Source organism: Plutella xylostella, chromosome 18 (genome assembly GCF_932276165.1).
Source record: "Plutella xylostella chromosome 18, ilPluXylo3.1, whole genome shotgun sequence".
NCBI lineage: Eukaryota > Metazoa > Arthropoda > Insecta > Lepidoptera > Plutellidae > Plutella > Plutella xylostella.
The window spans coordinates 10,904,940-10,921,729 of NC_063998.1; the positions used below are offsets into that span (position 1 = coordinate 10,904,940).

Below are 16,790 nucleotides of genomic sequence, written 5' to 3' on the forward strand. Positions count from 1 at the left end.
CAAACTAGAGCTGTACCTATGCAATCTATCTACGTAACGAACGAGATAGAGTCGTCCATTTTTCTTAAACTAGAGTGATCTCCCAGAAGGGATCTAATTTAAGAAATGGGTGGCTAGCTATGGTTTGTATTGGAAGTTTCTTACAGCCTGTCTGCTACCCTTTCAATAAACAATGTGAGGGTTGCAGTGTGTGTGTTGTATCCGACAAGTCGGCTCGCGTGTGGTCGAGTGATTAATACATTACAAAATAAAGATAGATAGGATGCCACCGATTACCTTCCTGTGGAATTGTTAAATCCACTGTTAATTATTACTAAATTCGTAGTTAGTAAGTGCTCTACATTGAATCAGTTGGGAGGGTGCTATGACTGTTAGCACTGGGCTGAAGTTTGTGAAAATTTCAGTGGTCCGTCAATATGGATCGTATCACATTTACTGTAAATGGGACTAAACACTCCGGTAAGTGCTTTGCGTTTTATTAAATTACCTATGGTACATTAGAAAGTATTACTAAATTGACTCTGTAAACATGAGTTTGGAGATGGGAATTCACATCAAAACTAATTATTGCTACTGATAATAACCAAAATTTTAAACTAATGGCCTTAGATATCGATTGCCACTAAGCATAGCGCCATTTTGCACTTATTGTAGGCAGTAGGCAGAATCATCAGCATCATCATGCTACCAGAAAACAACTCCCTCAGTCCACAACCGTCAGTAGACAGCCATACCTCACAAGTGAGCCTCACGACTGTTCCCAGTGAGCGGCGAGGAGGTGTCGTCGGACGTGCACCTGGTGGACTACCTGCGCCAGCACCTCGGGCTCAGCGGCACCAAGTACATGTGTCGCGAGGGCGGCTGCGGCGCCTGCGTGGTGGCTGTCTCCGCCAGGGACCCCGCCGACCTCACGCACCGCACCTTCTCCGTCAACTCTGTCAGTAATTACATGTTTTAAGCTACATTACCTACAGTTTTCCATAAAGAGTTGTCCTGTAGACCCTTACGCAAATTTCAGTGTTTGATATCAATAACGCAATGCCAAGACTGGGAGATCACGACGGTGGAGGGGCTGGGCGACCGGCGGCGCGGCTACCACCCGGTGCAGCGCGCGCTGGCGGAGCACAACGGGTCGCAGTGCGGCTACTGCAGCCCCAGCTGGGTCATGAGCATGTACAGGTAACCATCAGGATAATTAGCTATAAAACTTGGCCTAGAAAATTGCCTTGAGGACACCATATATAGGAAATCAGGGGATTTACAAGCAAAAACGAATTTTCAGTAACAAATGATGCCTTTTTATTGTTCCATAAAAACCGCCATTACACGTTTTTTCACAACACTTTTTCACTCTGACAGTTGCCTCCATTTTGCGGAACATCCGTAATCAATTACTTACTTTGAAAATGACATTATAGTATTTATGCTTATTTATCTCAATCAAATGAATCACAAAAACAATTAATATTTTAGAATAGGATTTAACATGTTCATTTATAACAATTTAAAGAAAATAGCCGTTTTGGAAAGTCGTTGACATCCTTTTTAATTTACTAGACAACCAATCACAATCCTTTACTGATCGACCAATCACATTTGAATTATCCATAGACACTTCTCAATAGTCAAATGTATTACTATTTATTATTTATCTTACATTCGGCCTTTCCTGACACAAAGTTTGTCCTCAAACTTACTTATATTTAGGTACCTCTAGGTTTACATTATTCCTTAAAAGGCAACAAATCAACATCAACTTTTATAATACTTTCTTAGTATATAAGGTTTAAAAAGGCTGAAACTACGTATATGTTATAGAAACTAACATAACAACAACATCCACTTTTATAAAAATTTCTTAGTCATTAAGGTTTAACAGACTCACAATATATTTTATAGAAATTAGCAAATCAACTTTATAAAAATTTCTAAGTGTTAAACAGACTCACAAAATATTTTATAGAAATTAGCACAATAAATGTTTATAACAAATCTTTTAACATGTATTATTATCTTTAGGCGGCTCTATCAACGCCTGTACAATTTTGGATGGCTCTGTCAACATCCCACAACAGTTTTACTATGAGCGGCTCTATCAACGCTCTACCACTATTTGGGCGGCTCTATCAACGTCCCACAATTTCAATGAGCGGCTCTATCAACGCTCTACCACTATTTGGGCGGCTCTATCAACGTCCCACAATTTCAATGAGCGGCTCTATCAACGCTCTACAACTATTTGGGCGGCTCTATCAACGTCCCACAATTTCAATGAGCGGCTCTATCAACGCTCTACAACTGTTTGGGCGGCTCTATCAACGTCCCACAATTTCAATGAGCGGCTCTATCAACGCTCTACAACTATTTGGGCGGCTCTATCAACGTCCCACAATATCATAAACTAATAATTATCAGTCTTAACTTTATTAATTAAATGTATAAACACAAGTATCAGGTAAATAGTAGGCTTATCTATACATGTACTTTATCTGTTACACTGTATATTATACAAAATGTATGTAATTTATTTACTTAAAAATATTTAGACCTTGCACAAATGAATCAAATACTATTAATCACTTTCATCCGTGTAACTGTCACTTTCTGTACTGGATTTGTAATCACTATAGGTTGTGATCCACGGCTTTATACGGTCGGCGGCCCATATATTACAATAAGTTTTCTGAGTAATTTTTGAACCTGGGATACTTGAAACTTCATAACGATCATTTTCTAGTACTTTAGTAATTTTGTAGGGACCTGTAAATTTTGGAAGAAGCTTCTTACTTTTACCATCATTACCCCCGACTGGTTTAAGTAGTTTAACTAAATCTCCCTCCTTGTAAACTTTAGCTTTTATTTTATGCCTGTCGTATCTAGCTTTTTGAGCGCGTTGATCCTTCTCTATATGTTCACTTACTTTTCCTCGAATGTCCTGAATTGATGATCCTGACTGTCGTGTTTCATTTAATATTTTAGCAAATACATTTTCTCCCTGATTAGACATAGTAATTCCAAACAGTGCTTCGGATGGAGCTTTTCCTATACCTTTATTTAATGTGTTGTTCATTCCCCATTGTAATTTACCTAAAACCGTATCCCAATATTTTTCCCCCAATTTATCTGTATAAGCCGTTAAAGCGTCAAGTACTGTTCTGTTGTACCTCTCCACTTGGCCATTGGCTCGTGGGGAGGCAACTGCGTTTAATATATGGTTTATTTTGGACTTGTCACAAAATCTCTTAAACTCCCTAGATGTAAAGGACGACCCTTGATCTGATATTAATCTATTTGGATAACCAAAAATAGAGAAGATTTCTTCCAAAGAACGAATTGATAGATTTGACTTCAAATTTCTGAGTGGCTTAAGAAGACAATTTTGTGAATCCATCAACCAGAACAAGCAAATATGAATTCCCTCTTGCGCTCTTTACAAAAGGTCCCAGGTGGTCAATGTGAACGGTATCAAACGGTTTATTAACTTTATGTATTGGATGCAAAAGACCTTCTTTAGGACCACTTGGTTCCTTGCTATATGCACACTCTATGCAGGAATGTACATATTTCCTTATGAACTTTTTCATTTTTGGAAACCAAAAGTCTTTGCTTATTTTATCTAATGTCTTTTCTACACTGAAATGACCGATGTCATCATGGTTTAATTTACACAATTGAAACCTTGATGCTTTCGGTACAACCCACTTTAAATCATCTCCAATTCTTCTGAATAATTTATTATCTTTAAGAACGTAATTCTTTTTAATTTCAATGCTCTCTTTATCTTCTAAAGTCTTCCGAATTCTTTGAACGTCTGAATCTGCTAACTGCTGGCTTAAAAGCCAATCTTCTTGCGTTATTCTCATAATACTAGGTATGCCCTCTTGTGTAAATAATGATTCGTAAGGTTGGGGGTTTCGGCTGAGCGCATCAACATGAGACATCATAGAGCCAGGCCTATACACAATATCAAAGTTATATTCTTGCATACCTATCCACCATCTAGCAATACGGGGCATCAGATCCCGCTTGGTGAATGTCGCTCTTAATGCATTGCAATCAGTCACCAGCGTGAATTTTACACCCAGTAGGTACACACGGAACCTTTGTAGTGAAGCTACTACAGCCAAAGTTTCAAGTTCATATGCATGATATTTTTCTTCATCGATTGAAGTTTTTCGACTAAAATATGCAATAGGCTTCATAGACCCTGAAACTTTGTCTTTCTGTATCAATATACCAGCAATCCCATGTTTACTTGCATCAGTATGCAAGAAAGTCTCATTTTTAGGATCATATAAACCCAAGAGTGGCCGTTGTATTAAGGCATGTTTTAAATTGTTAAAAGCAGTTTCCTGTTCTGCGCCCCAACACCAGGCACATTGCTTTTTTGTTAGATCTGTTAGAGGTTTCGCAATTATAGAGAAATTCTTGATGAATTTACGAAAATAGCTAGCCAATCCTATAAATTGCCTTATTTCATGTACATTACGTGGCGTCGGAAAATTTTCTACAGCAGTGATCTTAGCTTTTCCAGGTCTGACTCCACTCTCGCTTATTTCATGTCCCAGATATTCTAGTGTTTCTTGAAAGAAATTACACTTTTTGAGATTCAAAGTTAATCCTGCGGCCTGTAGTAATTGAAAAGCCTTCTCTAACCGATCAAATTCTTGTTCGAAATCTTTACCCGGAATTAAAATATCATCCATATAAGCAAGGGTTGAGTCATGCCGGGAGTTACCTAAGACTTTGTTAATAGTTCTTTGAAAAACCGCTGGGGAATTTACTAAACCAAATGGCATTTTTTTGAATTGATACAATCCATCGGGAGTTATAAAGGCTGTAAGGTGTCTACACTCTGCACGAATAGGTATTTGATAATAACCGCTCGCTAAATCAAGGCTAGTGTAATATTTATTTCCATTTAGTACATCTAGCTGGTCATCAATCCTTGGCATAGGGAAATGGTCCTTCTTTGTTTTACGGTTTAAAGCTCTAAAGTCTACACATAATCGGTATCCACCCGTTTTCTTTGTTACTAGTATAATTGGACTTGCATAAGGAGAATTAGACTCCTCTGCTATGTCATTATCAATCAACTCTTTCACCATTTCACGTACCACTTCTCTTTCCATATAACTTAATCGATAAGGTCTATATGAAACAGGTGTATTATCTTCTAATTCTATATTCATTTCTGCAATATTTGTGCTGCCAAGCTCTGATAAGTTCTGTGCAAAACAAGTCCTGTATTTATTTATTAAAGAGACTACAGATTGATTCTGTTCTAAGGTAAGCTCAGGATTGATGTTTATGTCATCTTCTGTTATAGGTGTAAGATCAGAAGGCTCTATTATCCTACCACAAAAGCTGTCTTGGTTATTAAGGTTTACATCCATAGGATTGATGACTTCAGCACGAGCCAAAACGATTCCTTTCGTTAGAGGCAAAGGTTTATCAGTGTGATTACATACGGCAATTTTACAACCTCCTTCATGCAAACTGTAAACACCTCCCAACACAGTGTAGTCATTATTATTTGGGCGGCGAACTGTTGTCTCTACAAGGATATCGCCGTTGAATTTTTCACTGTCTGAACATTCTACGTAATCTATTTTATTTACCATTATACTAGAAACCACTCTCAAAACTCTCTTTTCAGAATTATTATCATTCTCTGTCAATATATTGGTAAGTTCCGGTGGGATGTCACGTTTTATTATATCTAGTTTGATATTCGTTTTAACTATTAAAAGCTCAGGAAGCTCTGTAAAATCTTGTCCAACAAGCAATGGTTCTTCTATCATGGAATTTTCAACTATATAAGCATCAATCATAGCTGATACTTCTCCTAACGTTAACTCAATGCGTGTATATCCTAAAGGTGTGTAAGCTCCGTTTCCGAATCCCTTTACATTAGGTACATCAGTATCGAATTGCAATATATTGAGCGCATGTTTTTTAACAAGATCTAGACTAATAAGGGTGCAATCACTTCCAAAATCAACAAAACATTTCGTTTTAATAGTACCGTTTATTATAGCTTCTTTGTGATATTTAGCATTTTTGGATGTGTTACTCTGTGTGAATAAAGTCTTTTTTTCTATTACACTGTTGTTATTATTGTTAAATTTATTTTTATTTCTGTAACAATCTTCTGTTTTATGTCCCACTCGATTACAGTTTGTGCACTTTACTATTGGTTTTGAACATTTATTTGATAAATGTCCCTTTTCTTTACAATTGTAACAAAATAGTTCCGGTGTAGTAGTAGAATGACACTGAGCACCACGGTGTCCTCTTTTGTTACATTTAAAACAGACTATGTCATTGAAAGTGCTTGCACTACCTCGAGGTCTAATTGCCCTAAAACTAGACTCGCGATCTCTACATAAATCCTTAAGAAATTTAAGTAAATCTTCAGGATCATACAATCGTGCCGAAGACGCACCTGCTCTTATAGTCCTATCATCTATACCGTGTATAAGGCAGTCAACTGCTTTCTTACCTTTAATTTCGCATGCATTTAATAATACCATTTTGTCAAAATAGTACCCATCAACTGACTCCCCTATCTTCATTCTTCGTTCCAACATCTCCGTTAGTAATGATCCGTGATTTGTTTCAGAAGGAAATGCTTTTATCAAACGATCCTGCCATTCTACCCAAGTCAACAATATAGTCTGTAGGCCCTCATACCACTTTTTAGCATGACCCTCTAATTTTGGTAAAGCAAAGTGTCTAGTCTGTTCGTCAGTCCATTTGTATATTTGAGCACATTCATTTACCTTAGCTATCCAAGATTCTATTCTTTGATTCTTTTGTGCAGGATCAAAAACAGGCAAAATATTTTTATCATATGTCATACGACCATTATTTTGTGTTAAACTTTGTATAAGAGAAGAGAGATCTTGTACACTAATTGACATATTTGGAGAATTCAGTGATACAAAATTAGGTTGGCTCACTTGTTGAGGTAGTGTCTTCACGGCTGCAGGTGCAGAATTTTGTGACTCCAACAGCATCTCGGTACGGGGCGTTGTTGACTCTTCCATCATGGGCATCGACATCGATGCTGGCTGCTGCTCTCTCGCAGTATGCCCCACACCCGGTGCAGACTGCTGCTCTCTTGCAGTTGGCCCTGCTCTCGGTGCAGGCTGCTGCTCTGTCGCAGTTGGCCCCGCACTCGGTGCAGGCTGCTGCTCTCTCACAGTCAGTCTCTCAACAGGTTGTATTGGTTGAGTCCCCTGTTCAGGGATATGCTGTTCTCGGATTCCTGAAATCGGTGGTTCACCTGATGGAGTCCTTGTATACCGAGCTGGCTGTCGTTTTCTATCACGACGCTGGGGAGACCGCGAAGCTCTCTCAGTTTTTCTTCCATGCTGCCGAGATCTTGACCGGTAATGCTCGTCGTCGGAATAGTCAGTATCATAGTCCCAGAAGTTGCGCCTGGATCGAGATCGCACATATCGGCTCCTGCTTGAACTGCGACGACGATATTTACGGCTGGACCGGGAATAATCAGCCTCAGATGAGCTTCCACTGGTCAATCGGTGTCGATTTTTCTTTTTTCCTTTCGGCATTTCAGTTTAGCGCGCGCGTATCCACTTCTGATATAGGAAATCAGGGGATTTACAAGCAAAAACGAATTTTCAGTAACAAATGATGCCTTTTTATTGTTCCATAAAAACCGCCATTACACGTTTTTTCACAACACTTTTTCACTCTGACAGTTGCCTCCATTTTGCGGAACATCCGTAATCAATTACTTACTTTGAAAATGACATTATAGTATTTATGCTTATTTATCTCAATCAAATGAATCACAAAAACAATTAATATTTTAGAATAGGATTTAACATGTTCATTTATAACAATTTAAAGAAAATAGCCGTTTTGGAAAGTCGTTGACATCCTTTTTAATTTACTAGACAACCAATCACAATCCTTTACTGATCGACCAATCACATTTGAATTATCCATAGACACTTCTCAATAGTCAAATGTATTACTATTTATTATTTATCTTACACATAGGTACGTCAAAATAGTGGAAACCTTCTTTAAACTCATAATTTTTATTTTCATTGTTCTGCTTGCAGCTTACTTGAGTCGCATCATTACGATCTGACTCAGTACCAGATAGAAGATTCGTTCGGCAGCAACACCTGTCGGTGCACCGGCTACCGGCCCATCCTAGATGCCTTCAAGTCCTTCGCCAAAGACGCACCCAAGCCCAAGGAATTGCTAGATATTGAGGATTTGAGTATTTGCAAGAAGAAAGGAGACTCCTGCCAAAAAACTTGTGAAAAGAAGCACGATTGGTGCTGGGTGAACAAGGAAGATGCCAAAGAAAAAGCTGTTAAGAAAATTAAACTCAAAGATGCCAAAATGTTCTATAAAGTGTACGAGGTCAAGGATATTTTTAACATATTTCATGTTGAAGGTGTTGACTCATACATGCTCATTGGTGGTAACACAGGGAAAGGTTGGTCCTGAGTAAAATCCAGCTATTTGTGAACCAATACTCGCTATAAAATGTGCACTGCATTTATCTTCATATTCTCAGGAGCATACCACATCTTCGAGTACCCTCGTGTGCTGGTGGACGTCAGCGACGTGACGGAGCTGCGGCGCTGCTACCTGGACCAGAACCTGGTGGTGGGCGGCGCCACGACGCTCACGGACCTCATGCGGCTGCTCGCAGACACCGCCGGGAAGTACCAGGAGTTCAGATATCTGCAGAAGCTTTACGAACATCTCAACTTGGTGGCACACATCCCCGTCAGAAATGTAAATGTTCACTATCTTATTAATCAAAGTGATCACGTTTCAAGTGGTTCGTTTGTTATACTTCAATAATCGTGATGGTGTTGCAGGTGGGCACGGTTGCAGGGAACCTGATGGTGAAGCATCGCGTCAATAAATTTTCATCTGATATATTTCTGTTATTAGAAACTATCAGAGCTACTCTGACGATATGTGAGTAACTTTTTCAACAGCTACTTAGTTAAGTACCTACTCATTATTGTAGTGTATAACTTAGACATAACTAAGTTACGAGTGTTCATGACGGTTTCGTATGTTTCAGGGACCAAGTCGGGCAAAGTATTGGAAGTGACTCCCAAGGAATTTTTGTATTTGGATATGACTGGAAGTCTCATTGTGAATGTAAAAATCCCGCCGCTATCCGACAGCTACCATTTCGTTTCATTCAAGGTACCTTCAGTTGTAGATCTATGCTTGAGTTGGATTTTTTTTATATAAATGTTTCAGAAGAACTTATATCACTTGTTTATCACAATTTTTAATCCGCAGATCATGCCCAGGGCTCAAAACGCTCATGCTTCAGTAAATGCAGGATTTTTATACAAATTTGATGAGCACGAGTATGGTCGAGTGGAATCTGCTAGAATAGTGATGGGAGGTATATCAGAACGGTTTGTGCACGCTGAAAACACTGAAAAGTTTCTCGTCGGTAAACAGCTATTTACTAACGAAGTTCTGCAAGCCGCGCTGCAGGTGTTGGCGGACGACTTGGTCGTAGAGGAAATAGCGGGGGAGCTCAAACCAGAGTTCCGTAAGAAATTGGCTTTAGGATTGTTTTACAAGGTATAGATCGAAATTATACAACAACCTAAAATCTAAACCTTTATAATAAGACAAATAAAAACATAATTATACATTTCAGGCTTGTCTAACTTTGATTCCCGAGCACTACCTGAAGCCGCGGTACCGCTCCGGGAGGAGGGACTTCCGCAAGACGCGGCCGGTGTCGGCGGCGGAGAGCGTGATCGACAGCAACCCCGCCGTGTGGCCGCTCACCGAGCCCATGCCCAAGATGGAGGCGCTCATCCAGTGCGCCGGCGAGATCAAGTACTCCAACGACGAGCCGCGCCGCCCCAATGAGGTGCACGCCGCCTTCGTCACCAGCGACGTGCCCACCGGGGAGATCATCGACATCGACCCCACGCCCGCTCTGGTAGGACCTCTCATACAGTCAAACATGAAATTAATGTTAGGGTAACGTAACGTACCTAGGGACATTTTTGACTACCCCAACTTTGAATGAAGCTATCACAGCGTACAATTAAGATATTAATGTGAAATTTTCTTTATTCGGTAGGATATATAATCTATTATCACCAGTATTTGTGCTATAGCTTTAGTGTGGCCAAATTTTATTAAATTAAGATAAAAGTAAAAATGCTTGTTTTGTCCCAAGGTACGTTACACGTTTGTACCTTGGGACACTGTTTCCCATAGCTTTGTACTATGGAAAATGCAAACTTCTAAATAACGCCTTATATCTCTGTTCTTATTGATTTACTGCATCTCTCTTCTGTCTAGTATCACTCTGGCACTAATAAGAACAGAGATATAAGGTGTTATTTAGATGTTTGCATTTTCCATAGTACAAAGCCATAGGAAACAGTGTCCCAAGGTACAAATTTAATCGTGTCCCAAGGTACAAAAAAGCCATATTTAACCAAAATTTAAATGTCTTTATTTTTAATTAATAGGAATCTTTCAGATAATTGCCATGTCATAAAATTAAATAACTGAAAAGTTATACGTGACATCCATGTCTTTATTTTGAGCATGCCTCAATGAGATAAAGCAACACAAAAAACTATACAAAAGCTACTTTTGACTCCAAAAAACTTCATATTGTCTTCACCACACACTCGATGCTGGTATGATCACGAGACTCACTAGTTTTGCCAAGCGAGTAAAATACTATGCCTAGGGTAGAATTTTAATGTGTTTATTTAGCCGGTTTTTAAAATACAATCAATGTCCCGAGGTACAAGCGTCCCAAGGTACGTTACGTTACCCTACATATCAGCTACAGAATTATAATTTTAGATATAAGTTATCTACTCACTTCATTTCTGTTCAGAAACTGCCCGGTGTCCTCAAATTCTTCACGGCCAAAGACATTCCGGGAAGAAATAACTTCATGTCTCTGAAAATCGGCCCACCTCTGATATTCAACGAAGAAGAAATTCTCTGCGACGGCAAAGTGAAGTGTTATGACCAAGCCATCGGCATCATCGTGGCGGAGACGGAGGCGCTGGCGCAGCGGGCGGCGCTGCTGGTGCAGGTGCGGTACAAGCGGCGGGACGCGCCCCCGCTGCTGACCGTGGCGCAGGTGCGGCGCGGCGCCCCTGAGCGCGTGCAGCTGTACTCCACCATCCCGGCGCGCGCGCGCGGGGCCGACGTGCGCCGCGTGCTACGCGGGCAGACCAACATCGAGTCGCAGTTCTTCTTCAGCATGGAGCCGCTCACGTGCGTGGCGTGGCCCAGCGACGACGGCGTGTTCGTCAACCCCTCCTGCCACAGCCCCGACCTCACGCAGATCGTCATCGCCGAATGCCTCAACATACCCCAGAGCAGGTGACCACACATTTCAGTTCCTTATCTTCTTACTATAGACTTCAGAATCTGTCTGTCAGTCTGTTAATGTCTGCTTGTGTGGCCAGGGTGCTGCTGCGCGCGGGCCCGGTGGGCGGGTCGTACGGCAGCCGGCTCACGCGCGCGGCGCAGGTCAGCACGGCCTGCTCGCTGGTCAGCTACCTGATGAACCGCCCCGCGCGCCTCGTGCTCAGCATCCAGCAGAGCATGCGCGTCAGCGGCTCGCGGCTTCCTTGCACCAGGGACTTCGAGGTGAGCGGCACTATTATGGACAAGTATCAGCTCATAGAGTTTGCATTGTGAAATATTCAAATCATCATCATCAACCCATCGAGTCCCCACTGCTAGGGCACGGGTCTCCTTCCAATCTTCTTCTTGTCGTGTCGACACTGTCGACTAGGCCTAAACTCTTCCAATGAAGGAAGGGTTTAGGCCTAGTCCACCACGCTGGCCTAGTACGGGTTGGTGGACATTATTCAAATAGGTATAAATCAAAACCGGTACCATTTCCAGTGTGGTGTGAATGATGAAGGCGAGATCCAGTACCTGGAGTACCAGCTGTACGAGAACAACGGGTGGGTGTTCGGGGACCCCATCGTGTCGCTGGCGCTGCTGTCCGTGCGCAACGCGTACGACGACGCGCGCTGGAACTGTGAGCTCTACAACGTCATGTCCGACAACATCTCCTACAGCTGGTGCCGCGCACCCGGTAACTAGTAAGATTTACTTATGAGATATTAATACATTTCTCGATTAGATATAGAGAATCAAACTTTTAATTTCAGGGAGTGTGGAAGCCATAGCTATGTCAGAATACATAATGGAGCAGATAGCATACGAATTAGACCTCGATCCGTTGGAGGTGAGAATGAGAAACCTCCGTAAGAATGATCCACCTCTAGAGGCCGTCGTGAAACAGATCATAGAGGACAGCGAGTACTACAAGCGGAAGGAGGAGGTGCGCAAGTTCAACTCGGAGAACCGCTGGAAGAAGAAGGCGCTGCGCGTGGCGCTGATGAGCTTCCCGTCCGTGCTGTACAGCGACTTCCAGGTGCTGCTGACGCTGTACCACGGCGACGGCTCGCTGGTGGTGCAGCACGGGGGCGTGGAGGTGGGGCAGGGCATCAACACCAAGGTGGCGCAGGCCGTGGCCTACACGCTGCAGGTGCCGCTCAGCCAGGTGCGAGTCAAGGCCATGGACAACGCGTCCAACCCGAACACCAACCAGACGGGCAACAGCACCACCTCGGAGACGTGCTGCTTCGGAGCCATCAAGTGCTGCCAGCTGCTGCTGGACCGGCTGGCGGACACGCGCGCGCGTCTGCCGGACGCCAGCTGGGCCGAGCTGGCGCAGGCGGCCTACAAGGCGGGCGTGAACCTGCAGACCAGCTACCACACCACGGCCAACGACACCATGGCGTACCGCGTGCCGGCAGCGGCCGTGGCGGAGGTCGAGCTGGACGTGCTGACCGGCGAGCACGAGCTGCTGCGGGTGGACCTGCTGGAGGACGCCGGCACCAGCATCAACCCCGAGCTCGACATCGGACAGGTATGAATCTGTGTGCTGTTTGGTCCCTCTTGCCTGTATCAAACTTCTCTGACAACTTACGCAACTAGTCGCAGTGGCACTAAGACTATTGGCGTCGCCAGGTGGAGGGCGGGTTCATCATGGGGCTGGGCTACTGGACGTCGGAGCACATGATCTACTCGGCGCGCTCCGGCGAGCTGCTGACGGACCGCACCTGGTACTACCACGTGCCGCAGGCCAAGGACATCCCCCTCGACTTCCGCGTCAAGCTGCAGAGGAACTCCTACAACCCCGCCGGGATACTCGGCTCGAAAGGTCAGTAGCATTGGATGTAAAGTGGTAAAAGCGGCTTCTGATTCTTTTTAGCCGTACTATAATAGAGAAGTCGGATTCGACTACGTATTCGTCGTCTATCAGATGATTCTCTCGACTGTAAGAAGTCATTTTCAGACAAACTAACTTGCCTTTCCGTACCTTGATAACTTAATCTGACTTCTACTTTAAACTTCTTGGTTATTAAGAGCTGTCCTAAAGCTTAGCCTCTTCGAATCTGTTCCCGGTAATGTGATGTAGGTATACTTAATGACATTGTTAATCTGGTGTGTGTTGTCAGTGGTGGGCGAGCCGCCGACGTGCCTGGGCGTGGTGGCGGGGCTGGCGCTGCACGCCGCCATCGCCGCCTCGCGCTGGGACAGCGGCGCCCCCAAGACAGAGTGGTTCGAAGTTGGTACGTCACTCTCATCTTAATTATAACCCATACAGATCTTCACGTAAATCTGTTGATCCTTGGTTTAAAATGTCAGGTACATTTTGGAGTTTTGTTAAAACTTAACATTCATCCTCCATGCCTATGATGTTGGTGATCAGCTCCTGGTGGTAACAGCCCTCTGTTGTTAGGATCCGAAATTATTAGCATTAGCAGAAAAAATAATAATCATATGGTTATTACTGGTGCTGAAGTGTATGAGTATATATTTCGGCACCGGCTCACATTTCATTTTACAAGACTGAGCCATATAGTAAGTAATAACGTAGCTAAGGCGAAAATTCAGTATTTTTGGCTAAATGGCCGGAAGACTGACATGAGTGTTATTGTGGGCAATGGATAAGGAGGTGTTGTACGTTTGCGACACAACTCAATAGGCTTCAAATTAAATAATGCATGTAATGTAATGTGTGTGTTTCAGACGGCGCGTACACGATCGAGGCCAACGTGCTCACGGCCGGCGTGAAGCTGCACGAGTTTCTCTACAACTAACTTTTCACACACATTATTGTTATACTTACATTTTTCTTTATAGTTACTTACATACTGTTCCATTAAAATTTGCTTTGGGTGTGTTACTTTCAAAGAATATTTACCGCAACTAGTAGTTAGTTAATTAAAAAAATACAAATATTTTAATAGGTTACTTGTGAATTTTATCATCAACACATACTAACTGCAGCAGCTGCAGATGCAGGTTCAATTTGTTAAGGTGCGGCGATGACTTTATTAACTAGTTACTAAGGTACTTAAAACATAATAACTATTAAATTCGTTTTGATTTCATTCTCATTCATTCGTTGCGGCATGGTGTCGCGAGGGCGGGCTGGCGCCGGCACATCGCTCGGTCGAGGCTCGCATATTGTCGTGCGTATGTAGGCACAAACTGGGCGTTATAAAAAACCCTGAAGAGGTGGTGAGATATGCTTCCAAATTTCAAACAATGTAGCCTTCTGTTACGAAATAAGCCATCAGGACACGTCACATTTAATGCAGCGCCCTACAGCCCAACAGTGTAGGCAAGAAGATTTGATGAAGGCTTATACTTACTTTTTTGATATGACAAGATTGAGGGGATGAAATTGTTTATGAAGATTCTAAAATCGTAATGCTTAGCTCCACCATGCCACCCTCTCCAGTTTGATACCACTTTTGCAACGCCCTGTAAAGTACAATGTGCGTGCCTCACACACATTATTGCAGACATCCGACCTCGGCTGGGCTCTCGGGGTCACTCTCGTTTATGAAAACAGAAGCTTCTGTGCACTGCTGCGCTGACCACGACTCTATCCTGCTGTATTTAATATACCGGAGCAGGACAGCCCCAATACAAAAAGCTAGAGTAACCCGCCTGACGGTGATGGCCAAGACTTCCACCCAATCTGAATAAATCGGAAACGTTCAATCTAACTTTGCTGAAAAATACCATCAAGGCCGAGTCTTTACATATTACTTATAACTATCTATTTTATTTTCTGTTAAGTGTAAGGATTGTATCTATGTGTGTGTGTTCCTATTCAATAAACCAGTCTGAGCGCACTTACTGTCTTTCATTGACGTACCACTGGCGACGAGCGCGGATAAATAAATAACCTATTTTAATTGTTCGAGAACAGTCGCGAATCTAAAACAAAAATGCCTATCGGGAAGTTGGAGCCTTTCGATCTTTCCTCAAAACAATGGCCAGCATATATTCGTCGCGTAAAACAATTTATAATATTAAATGAAATCAAAGACGAGTTAAAAGTGCCGATGCTGATCACTGTGGTAGGGGAAGCTACGTACACACTCATGTGTGACCTGTGCTCTCCAGATCTTCCAGAGGCAAAACCATTTGAGGATCTAGTGAAGTTGGTGACGGAGCACTTGGAACCCCAGCGCTCGGAAATTGCGGAGCGCCACGTGTTTCGCTTGCGGCGACAGCGTGCGGGCGAGCCGCTGGTCGAATATCTTCAAGATCTAAAACACTTGGCATCCACGTGCAACTTCGCGAACAACCTCGAGGAAAACCTACGCGATCAATTTGTCTCCGGGCTGGCTAGCGAGGCCATGAGGTCCAGAATATTTGCGGAGAAATCGATCCAATATAAAGAGGCAGTTGAGCTGGCGCTGGCTCTAGAGGCTGCAGAACGGCATGCGGAGGTGAGCGGCAACACGAGGGTTGCGACCAGCTCCGGCGGCGGCGGCGGCGAGGCGGGCGAGGGCCTGCATCATGCGAGCGCGCGAAGCGGCGCGGGCGGCGGCGGCGGCGGCGGCGGCTACAGGGCGCGCCGCCCTAGCACGGGCAACACGGGCGGCGGCGGCGGCGGCGAGGCTGCAGGCCCGCGCCCACAGTGCTGGCGGTGTGGCAAACCACACCATGCGATGAAGTGTCGATACAAGCAATTTAATTGTGATTTGTGTAATCAAAGAGGCCATTTAAAAGTGATGTGTAAAGAAATGCGCGATAGTGGCCGACAGTCGGGTCGGCAACATTACTTAAGTGAAGAGTCAGAAGAGGACATGTTCCAGGTACTAGTGTCAGAACAAGGTAACAAACCCTACTTTGTAACTGTTTCGATCGATGGACTTAAAACTAAATGTGAGATTGATACCGGCAGCCGGGTGTCGGCCGTCAGTGAGGACTTTTACAAAAGGGCTTTTCCAAATAAAATTATAAAAAAGGACGGGTTAATTTTACGTGGTTATTCAGGTGCACGAATCGAGTCTCTCGGATATATCTCAGTAAATGTGACCTTGGGGGACGTAACCGCTAAGGACCTCCCGCTTCAAATTATAAGAAATGGTAGTCGACCCCTACTGGGCAGGGAGTGGATGCGCGCCCTCCAAATTCAGCAAATTAATTTAAATGAGATAACGGAAGACGGATTCGTGAACCAATTATGTAAGGAATTTCCAGATGTGTTTACTAATAAGTTAGGAACGTGTAAACAAGAAATTCGCCTACAGATAACTGATAACGAACCGATTTATGTTCGCGCGCGGCCGGTACCGCTGGCACTTAAGGCGCGAGTTGAACGGGAATTAGCCCGATTAGAAAGCGATGGTAGTATATACAGGGTGGATCATTCTGACTACGGA

The 16,790-nt window shown here is 43.3% G+C and overlaps 1 protein-coding gene across 1 annotated transcript; it reads left to right on the forward strand.

The window, feature by feature from the left end:
• The first annotated feature begins 408 nt into the window (after positions 1-408).
• Positions 409-14,350, forward strand: LOC105397674 (xanthine dehydrogenase). The gene is made up of 15 exons (XM_048627295.1): positions 409-937; positions 1,019-1,179; positions 8,100-8,485; positions 8,567-8,790; positions 8,877-8,979; positions 9,089-9,216; positions 9,316-9,609; positions 9,689-9,979; positions 10,901-11,397; positions 11,484-11,667; positions 11,929-12,124; positions 12,201-12,964; positions 13,066-13,258; positions 13,557-13,670; positions 14,131-14,350. Exons 1-15 carry the CDS (start codon positions 845-847, stop codon positions 14,199-14,201), a joined length of 3,699 nt encoding a protein of 1,232 aa, XP_048483252.1. The 5' UTR covers positions 409-844; the 3' UTR covers positions 14,202-14,350.
• The last annotated feature ends 2,440 nt before the right edge of the window (positions 14,351-16,790 follow it).